The following is a 19,190-nucleotide window of genomic DNA, read 5'->3' as shown; positions in this document are numbered from 1 at the left end:
TTACAATGTTGAGTCTTCCCACCCAGGAATATGTTATGTCTCTGCATTTATTCAAGTCATATTTTATGGCCCTTAGTAAATTTTTATAGTTGTCTTCACACTCAGACTACAAATTTCCTGTTAAGTACTTTTTTAAGCTATCTTATATTTGAGGGTATGATGATGAATCAAAACTTCTTCCATTATAGTTTTTAATTGGCTACTGTTTATGTTCATCTAGACTTCACTAGGCTATTTACCTATTCTCTATAGTTCTGAAATCTAGAACTAGAGCTGACGGGTAGAATTAGGATTGATAGGCTGAAGTTACATCAGACTGTCAGATCTGCGAGGGCTGTGTTAGCACCAGAAGTATGACTGAAGCCTCTGGGCACTCACTATCTTTTGAGCAATGGAATGAATGATTTTAGCTCAGCAAGAGGAAAAATTTCCAAAATCTGAATAACAGACTGCTTTATAGAGTCATGAGTGACCTGTGCCTGATAATATTCATAAACATTGTATATGTCCACCGGTCAGGATATTCCAGAGCAAATTCATATATCAACTAAAGAATATATCTCATATCACACTATCAAAACTTTCATTTGTCTAACTATTATGTTAAAATAGAGATATGTAGACCTGAGGACACAAGAGTCTAGCTGAGAGGAATATAATAGACATGCATTGATTTAGGCTACCCATCACCCATTCTCCACTTCAACAATAGCATCCTGTTGTTGCTTAAAAAACTACCCCTCCTCCAAAGAGAATAGGGACATCTGAAATGAGGTCAATCAGACCTTTGCCTAGGATGTAATCCTTTAAGGGAGATAGAAGGATGTATGATTGCTGGCACCTGTTATTTCCAACAGCACAGCCCTGTCGAAACCCCCTGTTTATTCCTGACACAGATTCCCGGGGCTGCCTTTGTACATTTTTTTCTGAGAGCTATCACTCTTCCTTCCAAAAAGTCTTTTCTTATTACAGTAGCCAGAATCAGTGTTTATTGTTTGTAAACAAAGAAACCTAAATGGAACAAGGAAAGGAATAATCCATGATGTATTTCCACAAAAGAAACTGGATAACTTGGTGACAGATCACAAGGGAAAGAGGCTCAAAGACAGTGGAGCCTGGGACCCTCTTATGCCAGATGCACAGTGATAGGCAAACAAAAAGGATCAAGCTTTTAAAGACAGTTTGCACGGTGTTCATTATCATTTTCAATTCAGCTTCTTATAAGATTCATTATGAACACTCCAGTGTGACGGAAGCTTGCTCATTACCACATCTTCTGCTTTCACTTTCAGTTGTTACTAATTTGATGATGATCATTTGATTTATTTTGATTATCTTTTACTTCAAGGGCCACATTTGCAGCCGCCTCATCTCAGTCACTTGGAAATTGCACCTGCAAATGTTCAATAGTAATATAGAAGAAGTTAGTTTTATAGAAACAAGTGGCTTTTAGACATGCAAATGAAGGTTGGCATTTCTATTACCCAGAAGTTTGATTCTCTGCTGTTGGAAATATACAAGCGCAGTTTGAGAAAACTTTTATTTGAGAAGACTGGGCAGAATGTCAAATGCAAGGGAGAAGTCTTTGTAGAGAATGAAAGTATTTGGATAGAAATGGACTTTAGGGAGTTCTTTCAAGCCAGGAGAACATAGAAAGAAGAGAATGTATGTGGATGTGCCCACTCTACTTATAAAATCAGCCACTTAGGGATATGTCTCTAGTTTCTGGCTCTTTGGCTCACTTGCTGAGGTATTGGGATAAGTCATCCTATCCACTGATATCTCATTTTCTTTACTGCTAAGGTAAAAGGATTTTATTATTTTGTGATGGAAAGACATTGTACATGTACAAAATGTGGCTTTTGAGTAAATACATGACCCCAAGGTATACTCTCTATGAGGTACCTGGTACACATGCATACCTAATTTCTGATCATGTAGAGTTTTTCTTGTGCAGAGTTCTATTTTCTAAAAGTCATTAGGTTACTGAGCCATTATTTTAAATTGAATATTGAAAATAATTCAGCAGTATTATTTATAGCATAATCTCTAATGGAATTGAATCCTGTCATAGAAGCTGCTTTTCAGTTTATAAAGATAACCAAAAAGCACAGCTGGACAGGTTGTTTGAAAATTCATTTTTATAATCTGTTTCCCAGCTGAGACTTTGGGGGTCAGGTTTTTGCCAGAAGCAAACTTACAGGGACTGTCATTAAACACCCGAAGAGTATGATTTCTAATGACAACATTGACATCATGTCTAATGATTTCTCTGCTTCCAGGCACTGCTGTAATAAAGGCGGCTTCCATTTTTAGATTCCTAGGGCATATTTTACATCCATTGAAGGCAAAGGAGTGGGAGGAAGGCCACTGGCATACCTCATTTTCTCATACAAAAAGTTAAACAGTATAGTTTGCTATTTGCTCACCTTAAAATAATCTCCACCTAAGAAAAAAAAAAAACCATGTAGAAATCTGAGAGAAAAAAAAACCCACCTGATTACTAAGTAATGCTATTGGGCTTTACAGTCTGATTCTAGAGAGTAAGAAATGCTGAAAACCTTTTTAAGTGCAGAAGGGTGAAAATAAATGATGCTCTGGCCCATTTACTAAGGAATTAACCAAGATGTCTGAAAGAAGCACTCAGCACAGGAAAATATCAGGTACAACATAAACAGTTAATTCATCTCAGTCTCATCACCCAGGCATGTTCTCTTGTTGGTCTCAAATGACAAGGGCCTAATTACATTGTCATGATAAGGAAAAGTTGATGCTTGGAAGCTCAAGTTCTGCTTATCTGTCAGGTCAGTTCTTGAAAGGCTTTTATAGAGTAAGTAGTTGGGAAAAGAAGAACTTGGGAAAGCCTTTCTTATTTACAATAGACAGGGAAGAAAGATTACCAATTGAAGTGACTGTTACTGAACGTGTTGAGACTTTACTTGATCTGAGTAAGTTGGCTCATTACTTCTTATCTCCATCATCTCTCAGCTTGGCAAAAATTTGTCTGAAACTCTTAAGAAGGTTTTAGCTTAGAGGCGAATGTGTTCCATTTGGCTTGCCAGTGATGCATTGCATGACTGGATGGAAAATATATTTCTAGATCTCAGTAAATAAAACAAATCACTGGGAGGGGACTTGGTTTGAATTGTTTCTTAAAACAGATCTGGGCAGTTTTAGTTTTTAAGGACATGTCATTAGCCGACATCTCTTTGCTTAACACTGCTCATGCTTTCATATTGACAGAACCACATGAATCCAACTTAATTAGCCAACAATTCGCCAACAAATGAGGTGTACTAAAAACAAATGAGTGTTTCCAAGCCAAAAAATAAAACCTAGAGGCTTAGAATATTAGGCATTCAAACTGTAGTAATAGGCACCCAAAATTCTCAAGGGGCTTACTTAACCAACACACTGAACCAAGGCAAACATGCAATGTTGCCATTTCAATAAACACAGGTGTAAAGTGGATCTCCTCGCATAATAACTCATTAACTCACAGCTGCACTTTCTTGAACTGAATAGCTCATCATTTCAATATTCAAACAACCTTGCACATGTAACTTGAGTAGTGGACAAATTTACCCCTGCTGTCTTCACTCTAAATATTTTCAGCCATCGTTTCATGTCTCCTCATGATCCCAGGAGGCACAGAGGGGAAAAAGTTCTTTCACAAAACACATTTTCTTCATACACATGTAGAAATTTTCTATTGTCATGAAATACATGGCACAAATATGTAACATATAGGTAGACGAGAAAAAAAGAGTCAAGGATAATTCCAGGTCCCTATATCAACTGGATCAGTGGTTCATTTCACCAAAATGGGTAATATACATGGATGAATACATGTAATAGAAAGGCAGAGACAAAAATTACTTCATTCAGAAGTCTTCTAGATTCTACACAAATGTGGAAAATACATGGAAGGGTATAGTGGGCAGTGGGCAATTGGACATAGAAATCTGAAATGAGGTTGTTCATTAGAGATTTAAGTGACTTTGGTGTAAATGTGTTAGCTAACTCCAAGGAAATGAAAACTGAAAAGAAGGGTAAACTAGATGAACACCAATGCATGAGGTGGAATTTCATAGATATAAGTGAAAAAAGTGTTTTTCTTCTTCTCCAGAAGAAGTTACATTTTGAAGGAGATTTTTGTTTTAAATGGAATTTTATAAACCTTGCAACAAAGACAGGAAGTAACTCTTAAATGCATGCCTATACTGCATTGGAGAAACCAGAAATAAGAACATAGATTCATGCTGTTTCCTGTATTGATGTTCTTATATTCTGCAGACTCATGATTAATCTGCCAACTGTGGTGTTGCCAGATATGGTGAACTAGACAGTAATTGTACTCTTTGGAAACTTGGAATCTTTCATATTCCCTGAAGGAGTTTTCCATTTCATTAAATCTTTGACTTCTCAGTTCCAGGTCCATGTTCAGTAGTGGTGGTAGGAAACCTGTCAGAAATGTCTCTTTTTACTAAATCAAAAATAAATAAAAGTGTGGCATGGAAAAATAACCCATCAACCTTAAAACCCCTTAGAGTACCATCTGAGAACAAGACACATTTTTTCTTTCTCTTTTGCTCTCATTCTGTGCTCTGATAATATAATCAATATTTCCTGTCCAAAAATGCAATATTCTTCACTTTTAGAAACCCCTCAAGTCTGCAGTTAATGTCAAAGAAAATGATGCTCCTTGTGACAGGCGTTTGTTTTTCCGCTTTTGTATCTGAAGGCTTCATCAACTTTTAATGAAAAAAGAACTACTGAATAATGTTATCAGTAACAGAGACTGTTGGTGAAGATACTCTTGAATAAGAAAATTTAAATATTGGAAGAAAATGGACCTGCCACTAATAAATCTAGATAAACATCTATTTCTATGTGAGGATCAAAAACTAACTCCTTTCACATTCTCTTTTCAAAACAGATAAATATTTTTTGAAATAGAGATGCTTGCTTCTGAAATACGTACATTTCTGTGCCTGATGTCTGTGAGCACTGTTATGGGAATTTGGGTGATACAAAGAGGGAGAGTGTAGACCCAGTGCTTGAGATCTAGGTCAAGAGGGAGACTCCCACTAATCTAGTTGACAGGAAGTCAAAGTTAAGCTCTGGGGCCCCATGTAATCCTTCAATGTCATATATACAGAACTTGAAGCAAATGTAAAAACTGAACCACTCAGATCATAGATAGTTAAGATTGGAAGCTGCTTAGAGGCCAACTAGAGCAGTGTTTGTCAGAGTTTCTTGACCCTTATTGGCAAAAAATAAAGTAAGAGTTTTATCATGCACCTATCTGCACACAAGCATAATTGTTTGCCCAGAAAAGCACTTGCATACTTGAGAATATGAACTAATTAAAAACTATGAACATTTTATATTTTCCTCCATCTTTTTGTGGGTTTTCTTATGTTCTCCAGTCTGATGAATACCATCTTCTTTATTTCATTGAGAAGAAAACAATGGACCAGGCAACGAATTTAAATTGTGCAAGTCAGCCTACTGGTTAAGTGTATGAACTTTGACCAGATAGATCCCAAGTCTCTTGATGTCCAACCCAGTACATTTTTCCTTACATAATTTACAACAACACACTGAATCTTGCTCAGGCAAGCATATGCTTATGTGTACATCTATACATATACATATACAGTATTTAGTAGTACTAATGCTCTCTGAAAGGGTCCGGGAGTGGGAATCAAGGAGAACAGTGTAAATGGCACTCCATTAACCAGAAGGTGTGAACTGTCCTATGAAAACTGATCTCTATGGAAAGAATTTACTTGCCAGCAGAATCATTATTTTTCCCAAAGAATTACAGACCTCCTCACGCTGTTCCCTAAATTTCTTTGCTTGCCAGTTAATTTGAGTTTAACTGTGTACCTCTTTGTGGTTGCTCAAACAGCTCTTTTAGCAAGTGTCATAAAGTATTGGTTTTAGTTCTTGTTTAAAATTGCATAAATGAGCCCCTGCAGCCAGCCCTTTAGGGATCTTGTACACCACTGTAGTCTCACTGTGCAGTCAGTGAAAGGCAATCTTGTGTACGCATATGAGTCAGAAAGTATTATTATTTTCTCTAGGCCACATTTGATTTCTTTCAGAGATCCTTTTTATTTTAGCTCTCAGATAGTTTTGAGCATGTCCACCCCCTGTAGACCCAGATATATGTACTTGATTCCATTCGTCATTGCAACAGGACCCCATAAATAGAACTTGAATCCGAGATCTTAGACATGCAACAGAGCAGTTGCATTTAAAGACTGTTTGTTTTTGCAGCAGAGATGGAAACAGAATGATAGTGTTTACTTTTTTGGGGAAAGAAAATGAAATAATATTTGCTGCACAGGATGGGCATACTGGATACCTCACATTTTTATCATGCGAGGACTAATAAAATAGGTAAATTAAATGCTTTTGTACTTACAGTAGTAGTTTAACCATTTTGAGAATACAGCACATAGCCCGATATGAGGCTCAAATTCACAAAACTGAGATCATGACCTGAGCCAAAATCAAGAGTCAGGCACTTAACTGACTGATCCACCCAGGCACCCCTACAACTCTTAATTTTACTGACCAAATCTAGTTTTTGTATATTCTCTTTGACTCTTTTTTTTTATTAAGTTTTAATTTCTACTTTTTTGGGGTCCATTGCTATGTCTCTTGTCTAGCTTCTTAAGGTGAGTAGTCCATTTCTCTTCTTTTCTTTTTCCAAATGTAATACCTGTAAGACTGTAAACTTTCCTCTGATTAATACGGTTTTATCTCATTGGTGTTGATACAGAATGTACTCTACACTTATTGTTATTTATTTTACATGAGCTATGATTTCAAGTTTGATTTCATCTTCAATGTCATCTAGAAGAATACAGTTAAAAATCCCTAATGGATACATTTTTTAGATATGATTTTGTTAATTTCTAATTTTATAACATTGTGATCAAAGAATATGATTTGTTTGCTTTTTCTTTGAGGGAGAAAGATTTATTGAACTATTGATAGTAAAATATACTATCAATTTGGTTCCATGCAAGTAATTTCTTTCACATTCTAGTTTTGCTGGGATTAAAAATAAATAATTCCAAAATGAATAAAACATTTTGAACTCCTCAAATGTCCTTGATAGATAATTGCTCTGTGAAACTGAAATTACTTCATAAAATCATGTCAATTCTAGAAAGTTACAGAAAGAAAAACGGAGACGAAAACACAGATATAAAATTTTTAAAAAAATTTTATAGTTAGCAAAAAAAACATTTTGGACCATAGAAGGTCAAAGCCAAGCCACAGAAAACGTGAATTGATACCTAATACCAAAGTGTTAGTCAGAGATTTGCTTTTCAAAAAGTGATGCTAAGACCAGTAGCATAGACATCCCTGATAGTATAAAATGCAGAATCATGGGCTCCACTCCCAGCCTATTGAAGCAGAATCTGCATTTTTAAAATGTTTATTTATTAATTTTGAGAGAGAGAGTGTGTGCACAAGCGAGAGAGTGGGGGGAAGAGAAACCCAAGCATGCTACATGCTGTCAGCTCAGAGCCTGACATGGGGGCTCAATCATAGGAATCATGATCAGAGCTGAAATCAAGAGTCAGACACTTAATAGACTGAGCCACCCAGATGCACCTAGAATCTGCATTTCAACAAGATTTCCTAGTGCTTCTAGTATACATTAACATTCCAGAGGCATTACGTAAAGGTCTGAAATCTCTCTTGCCTTGTCCACATGCTTCGAGCCACAGGTGAGCTTTCAGGTGGGATCAAGAAGCTTCTTCTTTTCTTTTCTTTTCTTTTCTTTTCTTTTCTTTTCTTTTCTTTTCTTTCTTTCTTTCTTTCTTTCTTTCTTTCTTTCTTTTTTTGAGAGAGGGTGAGTGGAGAAGAGGAGCATAGGGGGAGAGAGAGAGAGAGAGAGAGGGAATCTTAAGCAGCCTCCACATTGCCAGCACAGAGTCCAACTTGGGGCTCCATCCCACGATCCTGGGATCATGACTTGAGCTGAAATTAGGAGTCAGAAGCTCAACCAAGGAAGCGCCCCAGCCACCCCCAAGAAGCTTCTGACATATGGTAAGGATAGTAGGGTATGCTGTAAATTAGGCACAGGCTGGGAATGACAAGGACAAGCAAAACAGAGGGGTAAGAAACAACAGTAAGAAAAAAGAAAGGAAGTGCATTCCTCTGAGGTGAGCTGTGTCTGTCACTTGGACACAGACAGCAGAATTTACCATTTTCAGTGTCCTTTGACCTGAAAGTTTGTGGTCTAAAGATTTAGAAACATTCTTTTTCTACACACCGGAGACTTCCTGAGTTTATCTTTAAACCTCATAGATTACTTGAAACAATTAAGTTTCTATGATTAGAATGTATGGTAATGATATGTTTTAAAATTTTACTTTAGTAGAGTTGTCTGTGTAAATTTAAAAGGATATTTGAAAGTCTATAAGTTTATCTTGTCTTTACCTTTTGAGAAAGTTGGGCTGCCTCTACTAAAAATGTCCAAATATTTCATTTGAAATCAGTATTATTAGTTCCTTGTCTTAAACTTTAAAAACAGGGCGGGAGGGGGCACTTGGGTGGCTCAGTAGATTCAATGTCTGACCCTTGGTTTCAGATCAGGTCATGATCTCATGGTTCATGGAATGGAGCCTCGCATCAGGCTCTGCGCTGGCAGTGCAGAGCTTGCTTGGGATTTTCTGTCTCTCTCCCTCTCTCTGCCCCTCCTGCTTGTGCACTTGTTTTCTCTCGTTCTCTCTCAAAATAAATTAACACTTAAGAACAAAAACAAAAAAGACTAAATTGTGTTAATACTAGTGAATTAATAAAATAATATATAGGAAAATGACAGACCCACACAACTGGCAGATATCCAAACTTTATGAAAGGAATTTTTTTCCACAGCAGCTCTGGCAGATAATCATTCAACCCAGACATTTCAGATGATAGGGACATTCTCACACTTCAAGGCAACCACTCCATTGTAGGATAGTGCTCGTATTTTGGAAAGATCATGGGACTGGAAAGCAGAAGACACAAGTCCAAGTGTAGTCCATGCCTCTTTAATAGTTCTAGGCCTAACTTACTCTCTTTCCCCAAGCCTCTTGTTCTAATCTAATAGCTCAAACTCACATCACTTTTTAAAAATGCCAGTTCCATCCATCCATAGGAATGGGACTTGGCATGGCATCACAGCTGCCACTGGCATCCCCTGTTGTCCCAGTCCTAACAGGAGGATGCAGGTTGGATCTTATTTCCAGATGACACACCCTCAGTGGTTTCAGAGAACCATCAAAGTTTAGAATGAGAAGGGACTCATAAGTGAGTACAGGTCAGGATTTATCAGGAAAAGAGAAACCAATTAGCTATGCCCAGAGTTTAATGCAGGAGATTGGGTATACAGATGATAGACAGCTGAAAAAATAAATGGGGGCACTGAGGCAATACAGGCCATAATTGCATGAAGCGAGTGTAAACGCCAGGTGAGGAGAAATAAAGGGAAGAGAATCTAGAAGTCCCTAAGACGTAACTGCTGGAGCTGGGACCCAGACTTCTGAGTGGGGCCCATGAGGCTGGAACCACTTCAAAAGCTGTGGAGAAGAACAATGGCTGAGACGCAACTGACAGGAGCAGCAGGCAGACAGGAAGGGAGCAAGGCCTCTTCCGCCTCTGACATCCTAGCCTCCCTCTGCGGCTCATATCAACAGAGCTCAACAGGCTGTGGCAAAGGAAGATGTGGTCTGCATAGCCCCAGCCCTGCATCACAGGGCAAGCGCAAGACGGTGGGTTTGGAGCTGAGACACTAGTTTGCTGACCCGCATAAAGAGCACTTGGTGCCCCTCTCCTCATGCAGCTAAGAATCTGAGATGCAGAGCATGTAAGAGAGTTGTCTAGGGCCCCCCGCAACAGTAGTATGACTAGCACTAACAGACAAAGGTATGCAAAAATCTAATGACAATTAAAATATACTTCTGTAAGGTAGAAAACTCTCAACTCTGAATCTGCTTACATGGCAGACAATTTATAGATAATAGATGTATTTAGATGAGACATTTTCAAAATATGTTTTGGTTTGTAGAAGTCACACTAATTATAGTAATTTGTATGCGTTAATTACTAAGGTATAGAATTATGATTATGTAGCTAATACTAAGGATTAGATCAACCCAGTTGTTTTTTTTTAAATGTTTTTATTTATTTCTAGGAGGGAGAGAGAGAGAGAGACAGCATGAGCAGGGGAGGGTCAGAGAGAGAGGGAGACACAGACTCTGAAACAGGCTCCAGGCTCTGAGCTGGCAGTCAGCACAGAGCCCGACGCGGGGCTCGAACCCACGAACTGCGAGATCATGACCTAAGCGAAAGTCGGACCTTAACCGACTAAGCCACCCAGGCGCTCCCCAGTTGTTTTATTTTAATTACAACACCAAGCCTTTGGTCAGATTGGTACACTTTCCATTGTTTGTTTGTGTGACATATCTATACACAGAACTAAAAAAAAGAAAAAAAGTATTAGCAGAAACACTGCCTGTTAGTATTCTAATGGAGGCAACAAAAGGAAAACCAATGAAGCCACTAGGAAAAATAAGCTATCCAGCCACCTCATATGGCTGACTATTTCACTGGGACATCAGAAATGATATATTTTTTAGATGGTTTAAGATTACCTTAAAACATTCACAGATGGTCTAATATAGGCAGAAAAGCATAGAGAGTTTGTGAAATTGTGAATCTCAGCTCTGCCACTTTCAAGGTGACCTCGAGTAAATTACTTTTGTTTCTTACTTGTTACATGGGAATAGGGATATTCATTAATTTATTCAACAAACACTTGCCGAATGTCTACTGTGTGCCTGACTTTGCTTAAAGGGTTAGGGACCAATGAATCCCTCTGCACTCCATGATCTTTCCTTTGCAATGCTGGAAGGCGAAAATAAACATATGAATATAGAAAATGTTAGGCGGCTGTAAATAATGTACAAAAATAAAGCAAGATAGGCAAGTAGAGAATGATGAGAGGGACCATTTTTATAGAATGCATAGAGAAGGCCTGTCTGATAATGTAACATTTTAAGGGAAGAAGGGAACCATGCAGGTATCTGAAGAACAGCTTTCCAAACAGTGGGAAGCAAAAGTTCAAGACACTGCAGTAGACCATCCTTAGCAAGGATACAGTGTACAGCAAGTGGCGAGGATAGTAGGGGATGAGCTTAGAGATCTGTGGGAAGGAGGCAGGACTAGATCCTACAGGGCCTTTGGTCATGGAGATACATTACAAAGTTTAAACCAGAGGACTGATAGGGGCATCTGGGTGGCTCAGTCAGTTGAGCGTCTGACTTCAGCTCAGGTCACGATCTCACTATTCGCGAGTTCGAGCCCCACGTCAGGCTCTGTGCTGAAAGCTCAGAGCCTGGAGCCTCTTTCAGATTCTGTGTCTCCCTCTCTCTCTGCTCCTCCCCCACTTGGGCTCTGTCTCTATCTCTCAAAAATAAGTAAACATTTAAAAATTAAAAAAAAAAGAAGAGCAGAGGACTGACATGATCTAAATTGTCTTAAAAGAATCACTCTGGCTGAATGGAAGCTAGACTGTGAGAGGCTAACAGCGGGGACAGGGGACCAATCAGGAATCTGTAATCTAGGCAGAAATAAAAAAAAAAAAAGATGCTGGCCTAGAAAAGAGAGTTAGGGGTGGATGCATTGAGAAGTGGCTGGTTTCAGGTAAGTTTCAAAGGACCAGCCAACAAAATCACTGACTTATAGAGAGAGGAAAAGTAAAGGGTGATCCCAGAGTTTTGGCCTGAATAGCAAGAAGGATGGAGATACTGTTACTGAGAAGGGGAAGACAGTAGGAAGAACTGGTTAATAGTACTAAGCCTGTTGTGAGATAATAAATCAGTGCAATAAATAAGATGATTTTTATGAAATGGTGCATTCTTGGTTCATTGTAGGCATTCAGCAGATCTTAAATCCCCTCCCTATCCTTTATAACACCTCTTTGTTACTACTTGTTCTCAGAATACATTTATGCATTACCCAGACATACTCCCACCCTTTTTATTCACCACTTCTCCACAAATCAATATATAATCAAAATGTTTCCACATCAGTGGGAGGGTCAGCTAAACCTCACCCAGAAAAAAATCTCCCAACAGGCTACAGAATCAGCAGAGGGAGAGAAATTACATTTTTAAATAAAGAAAGAAAAATATTTGATAACAAAAATATGCGTGGCAATCTTCCTCATGCCTCAAGTACCTAAAGTGCTTAAGTATACTAAAAGTTTCCCTGGTATTGGTTGATTTTTAATAAAATATTTGTGAGGAGTGACATATAGTATTTTCTAAGCATCCTTTTCTTAGAATTTCTGAAAAGAGGCTAAGAAACTGAAAAGTTACCCAAAAAAATCTATAGAATGCTTACTGCATATATATTTCCTGGCAAAAGTTCCTAGTCATTTTTATTCTTTTGCCTACAATTTTGAAGCATATTAAAAGAAAATAAGTAATATAAATATCTGTGCATTTGTACTAGGTAAATGTGCCATAGCAATATTTTATTCAAAGCCAATCCAAGAAATAACCAACATATAAATAGAAGCATCCAGTCTAAATATTTTTTAAAAATGCTTGGTTCTTTAAAATTCTTTATTGCAGATTCATTTGCGATGTCAGTATTCAGTTCACACATCTCTATACTCTTAAGAATCATCAGCATTTAATTTATGAGTGTTTTTAGTTGGAAAGATTCTCTGCTTGAAATTCAATTCAATCCCCTTGGTCTGACTTGAGGAATACTTATATCTTATGTTTTTCCCAAAGCCCTCTTTTATGCTCAATTTCCCATAATTAATAGAATATTTAATCCAAAGTAGAATGCCACCCCCACCACTTCTCTACCCCAGCTCAGGAGGGATAACAGAGAATAACAGCCCAGAGACAAATGACACATCTGTCTCATGGTTGCTATTCTTCTGTCCCTAGGGAACATCTAATGTATGTATGGCTTCATGTAGCATTTAAAGCCAGGTATACTGGGGGGCACCTGGATGGCTCAGTCAGTTGAGCGGCTGACTTTGGCTCAGGTCATGATCTCATGGTTCATTAGTTCGAGCCCCACGTCGGTTCTGTGTTGACAGCTGAGAGCCTGGAACCTGCCTTGGTACCTATGTCTCCCTCTCTCTCTGCCACTCCCCTGATTGTGCTCAGTCTCTCTCTTTCTTTCTCTCTCAAAAATAAATAAGCATTAAAAATTTTAAAAAAAACTGGGCATACTGATGGTTTAAGAAATAAATCCTGCAGCCAGCCTAGAAGGGGCTGAGGGTCCACTGTGTGTAGGAAGCTGGCAAGAACAAACCAATTTACCTTCAAGGAATGTGTGCCTTGGATGTGCTCATTTGATTCTTCAGCAGCATAAAACAGAACTCCCAGCTCTGTCAAGGAGGCATAGGGGCAAACAAGGACCTGTTTCTCATGCTTGGCAAGTAGAGGCATTGGCACGAGCAACAAAACCCTTGTGGATTTCTTAAGTCTGTGACTCATGGTTTTTAATACTATGTACGATGGGAACCTCTTCAGATTTGTCAGTGAAAAGCCAATAGTTTGAGCGAATATGCCAGCATTTAGTGTAAAATGCAAAAATAGCAGTTGGCACTGGCTAGGAGAAGCCCAGGGTTGATTATAGTCTGTTGTTTGTGTTTCCCCAAACATAACTTTTTTAACACATGATGAGGGAAGAATGTACTTCTTAATACTTTTCTTTATGTTAATCCTGTAAGACCCATGTTCAAAACAAATAGCCAGGTATACTCCAATATAGGATCCTTTTAATAATAGAGCCGACTACATCATGGTAATTATTAGAAGTTTTAACTCTACTGACGCTTAGTCCATCTTCGTCTAGCTGAGGTGGCCCTACCTTTTGGCTTAGATGGCAAAGAAAATTGGTTTTGACCTTATGTTTTTTAATTTCAGGAATAGTCGCTGTTCTCTTTTGTGGAGTCACCCAGGCACATTATACCTACAACAATCTGTCGTTGGATTCCAAAACGAGGACTAAACAGGTAAAAGAAAAAATTCACTACAGGCTTTGTCTCTTTTCACAGTGTAATGGTTATGTAGCAATTCTGCCAATGCACTCGGAAAGAATTTCATTAGCAAAGGAAGAAAGTAAGCTTAAGGCTTCGTTATAGGTTGGATATTTATAGATTTTTTTTTCCTCCAGGATAACCATTAACAATTCTCTTGGTAAGCAAAAATATAGTTATAATAGTCTCTCCCTCCTGAGAAATGTGGAACATAGACTGTCAGTCTTGAAGATGAAAGGCCTACAGTCGGTAATAATTCACAGTCACTTACATCTAAAAGCATTATAAAGCATGTGAGATTGGGTAGTTATACAGAGAGAAGGAAATGAAGAAGAATAAGGAAGTGATGTTTGGTCTTTAATTGGGTGCTTTCGCTTCTCCGTAAACTCAGCTGCCAGTTGTCACACTAGCAGAATGTAACTTCCATATGCCACAAACACATGTGTTTGGATATAGATTCTTACACAAATATGTGCTGCACAGCCCCTCTGTGCCAACCACTATGCTAGGTACTAGGAATAAAAGGACATAGGATATGACCTTGTCTTTAAGAGGTTCATTATCAAGTCTGTTGATGAGGATAAGGATGTGTAATGAACAACTAATTATCCACAGTGTGATATGGACTGTGATAGAAATATCTGTATAGGGTGTTTGGGTCTCATTCAATAGGGCATCCTCTTGTAGTTAGAATTGGAAAGGTGAAGAGAAAGTTTCCAGAGATGATGTCCAATCTGAAGCTTGAAATACAAATAGAAGTTAATTAGGTAATCATGTAGGATCTAGTAGGGAATAGGAAGGTAGTATGAAGGGCATTTGAAACCACAGTTGAGGATGGACAAAATCTCTGAAACAGTTGATCAAAGCACTGTAACTAGTTCTGTGTGGCTAAGGAATGGGGTAAGGCTTCATTGAGGGTTGAAACCATAGATAAAGCCAGAGACCAGCTTATGAAAGGACTTTCATACTTTGTGAAGGAGTGTTTTGACTTTATCCTAAAGGAAATGAGGAGTGGCTTCACCAACAGAAAAGTAATGTATGAGAAAAGTATAAGTCTAAGATCAAGGTTTCAGTAGGATTATTTCCTTCTGAGGGCTGTAAAGGAGAATCTGTTCTTTTCCTCTCTCTTAGCTTGTGGTGGTTTTCTGGCAGTCTTTGGAATTCTTTAACTTGTAGGTACATCACCTTGATCCCTACCTTCATGTCCACGTGACATTCTCCCTAAGAGCGTGTCTTTCTCCAAATGTCCCCTTTTTATGAGGACACCAGACAAATTAGATTAGAGGCCCACTTTATTCTGGTATAGACTCATTTTAACTCAACTAATTATACTTTATATGATCCTATTTCAAAATAACATCACTTTCTGAGATACTGGGGGCTAGGACTTCAACATATGAATTTGGTAGTGGAGGGGGGCAGATTTAGCCCATAACAAGAAGTCACTCAAGTGAAGTGTCTTAAGCAAAGTAATTTTAGAATAAGTGGAGTTCCATTTTAGAAACATTACTCTGGCAGACAAGAGGAGCATGTATCAAATGACATTTGTATTAATTACCTTTTGCTGTGTAACAAATAACCATACAACCTAACTTCAGTGGCATCCAAAAATAAACATTTATTTTGCACACATCTGCAGGATTTAAGTCTAAGGTGGGCTTGGCTGGGGCACATGCCAGTGCCAGCTATCTGTCATTCTTCTCCTAGCAGAAGACCAAGACCCAATGTGCAAGTCCATTTCAAGCCTCTGTTTGCATCACACTTCCACATGCTGTTGGCCAAAAAAAAAAAAAATCACATACCTGAGCCCAAGGTCAAGAGACTGCGCAGGACACCAACCACAGTAGGAAAGCACTACAAGGTTATATGGTAAGGATTATGGATATAGAGAATAATGAAGAATTGGACCAAAGTATAATCTACCCACAAATGCAAATGGAGGCAGAGAAGCTTCTATAATAAGCTCAAAAATGCTGAGGTTATCTGATGAGATATTGGGCAGTGGGGGTGGGGAAAGCCAAAGGGACATCCGAGCAAAATCTAACTAGGAGTTTTTGAAGACTTACTTTAAAGCTCGCTAAAACAGTTATTGTTTTCCTCTCTCTCTTTTCATGTTCCAAGCTCAGCTGGACCTGAGCCTATCTCCCACCTACCCAGGGACCCTGCAAGGTCACCCTTCCTCCTCTTACCATCAGAGGAATCATAAAGATACAATTAGAGACATTTTAAGGACCCACAGTTTTAAAAATGAAAAAAAAAAAAAATGATACCAGTACCTAGAAACCTCCAGTATAGGAATCCTTTTAATTATGGAGACTACTACATTCCCTTGGGTTTAAAGGGAAACATCTTGGGCTGGTTTTTCCTGACCTTGTCTGGTTCTCTGAACATTTGTATTCTGGGGAACTGAACTCTGGTTTGGGACTTGCACTTTTAAGTCATGCTATCTAGACTGCTCAGCAGAACTTCAAAGTTAACTCATCTCATGGCGAGACAGCAACCTCGCACCTAGGGGAGACAAAGCCAAAATCAGTGCCCCACAGCCTTCTCTTCTCCTCTGAATGACTTGACAAGCTCTCCCTGTTGGATTGCCAGCATCCTTTCTTAAGTACTCTCTTTTAAGAAAGGAGATTTTTACAAGTTTATTCTTTAACATCCAGGTAATCACATCCCTCCATCTTTGTTTCCCCCTTTACCTCCTTTCCTAGGTGCCTGATTCATAGTAGAAACTTAATGAATGCCATACTTTTCTTCATTTCCTTTGTCTCAGGATTTGTCATTTTCTATTTATTTTTGTCTCATAATATATGTATATCTAGCATATGTTCATATTTTATACACACATGCATACACACACGCACATATCCTCTACCCTAGTGTACAGAGTCTGAGGTCACTGCTTTGAAAGAAATGAGATCCAGCAGTTTAATTAATATCACAGATAAGAGGTTCTTGGCCACATCTGTACCAGTGTAGCAAGCAAAGTTCAACCTCCATGTGAGAAACCAATTACAAATGTAAAGAAAGGCTGAGGCAGGTATTATAGAGGTTACCACTGTTTCCTCTTTGAAACTGGGAAAAATTTGGAAAATATTATATGATAATACATGGTTACAGAGAATAATATCTGCCTTTGTACCTCCCCACACCCTTTTCACTGTTGGTGGAAAAAATAGAAGTTGCACAGGCTCTGTGCCTCTGTCCCCAGGACTGTTTAATGGGAACAAAGGAAGTTAATTAGTAAAGTCTAGGGATAATCTATGAAAATCAACTTTTTATTATAAAGTGCAAAGGTGATATGATTTATAAAGGAATTGTATTCATAGACTGTGCCTGTATCAGCTATTCAAATAGCTATATCTGGATACAAAGACATTTGAGAATTATATAGCCTTTATATCTTCAAGAATTAGAGTGCCTTTTTAAAATTGCATTTTCCCTTTAAAATATGTTTTGCGAATTTATTTTCACTCTAACTTATGAAGGAAACATGTAACATAGCTATGTGTTAGGCACAAAGCAGCATAATAGAGACAGAGTTGCTGTTACCCACCATAAGGATTTATATTTTGATAGCAAAGCACTTCCTTTAGGGTATGCACACCTAGCACTAGAAACAGACAAATATTGTAAGCCTGGGATCTTGCCCTACAAACTCAAAACTGCTAGAGATTCTCAAGATGGACACTGGCGCATAGCAGTCTGTGAGCCTAGAGGTCTCACCCTGAACCATCCAGAAGACTGCATACAGACCCTATGACCCTACTCACACAAATCCCAGCCTGCCTCCCCCGGTCCTCCTTCATATCCTCACTTCCTAAGTAGGCCTGGGAGCCCGTAATCTGGGCCAAACTCCAGGGTGTTTCCAAAGTTCTCTTTACTTTGCCTGAGGCTAACTTGCAAAGCTATGTACTTCTACGCCACTCCCTTTTAACTAGAATTTCTCCTTCCTTTCCTGCACTTCCTACCTAAAAATTATTTTCAACAGATACACAACAGTTATAATATTAATTGGAATAATTAACAGTATTATGCATTAATATGTATGACGTACTTACCTCATTTACTTCCTACTTACTTTTCTACCTAAAAGGTAGCTTATCTTATTATCACTGATGACCTTCATTCATTCAACTAATATTTTTTGAGAGCCTATTTTGTGCCAGCCCCTGTTCAAGGTAATGGAGTATGAGAGTGAACAAAACAGAATTTCTGGTAGAGGAGATTTTTTTTTTATAATTAGGATAAACAAGTTAAATATATACTGTGTTTGTGCCAAGTCATAGGCCAATAATAAAGCAGAAAAGGGAGTTGGGAATGGTGTATGGGAAAGCAGGGTTGCAGTTTTAGATAGGGTGGTCAGGGAAGGTTGCAATAAGAAAGTGATACTTGAAAGAAGTAAAAGAGAGAGTTAGATGGACTTTTGGAATGGAGCTGTCTAGGAATTGGAAACAGCAGATACAAAGGCCACTTAGGGCAAAGTAACCAATGTGGCTGAGGTAAAGTGGTCCAGGGGAGAATATGAGAGACAGTAGCAAAGCAGTGACAAGGAACAGATCATGGAGAGCCTAAACAAGGTGAGGAAACACTAAAGGTTTTTAAGTAAAGGCATGACATGATAAGATTCAAATTTTAAAAGAATGGAGGTGTCATTTATTAGCCAAGGAGCACTGCAAGATAGCAGGTTTGAGGGACAATTGGGAACAGACTGTTGACTTGTTGCATTTGAGATGTGTATTAGTCAGTGAAATGGAGCTGTTGAGTACCTTGTTGGACATAGAATTCTGGAGTTTGGGAGAGAGATCTGAGTGAGAAATACAATTTTCAATGTCATCAGTATAGAGATGATATTTAAAACAGAAGACTGTTATAACTCTTAGATGAGATGTCTAAGAGAGCTATAGAGATCCAGAAACCAAGCCTTGAGGTATTCCAATGGTAAGACATTAGGAACCAGCAAAGGAGATTGAGAGATATTAGCCAGTAGGGAGAAGGGAAAAAATCAAGAAAGTATGGTGTCCTGGAAATCAAATGAAGAGAGTATCTCAAAAAGGAACATGATGAATTGAACCAAATTTTGCTGAATGGCCAATTAAGAGGAAGA

The 19,190-nt window shown here is 38.4% G+C and overlaps 1 protein-coding gene across 2 annotated transcripts in view; it reads left to right on the top strand.

The window, feature by feature from the left end:
• The window catches only part of SLC9A9 (solute carrier family 9 member A9), a 659,022-nt gene that overhangs the window by 375,757 nt on the left and 264,075 nt on the right, over positions 1-19,190 (top strand). For both annotated transcript variants that reach the window (XM_077756733.1, XM_077756732.1), the window contains one exon: positions 13,974-14,062. In XM_077756733.1, coding sequence (XP_077612859.1) covers positions 13,974-14,062 — 89 coding nt within the window. The remainder of the gene's footprint in view (positions 1-13,973; positions 14,063-19,190) is intronic.

This window comes from Crocuta crocuta, unplaced genomic scaffold (assembly GCF_008692635.1).
Source record: "Crocuta crocuta isolate KB4526 unplaced genomic scaffold, BGI_CrCroc_1.0 scaffold337, whole genome shotgun sequence".
Taxonomy (NCBI): domain Eukaryota; kingdom Metazoa; phylum Chordata; class Mammalia; order Carnivora; family Hyaenidae; genus Crocuta; species Crocuta crocuta.
The sequence above is the reverse complement of the archived record's forward strand: the minus strand, read 5'-3'. Positions and strand labels throughout refer to the sequence as shown.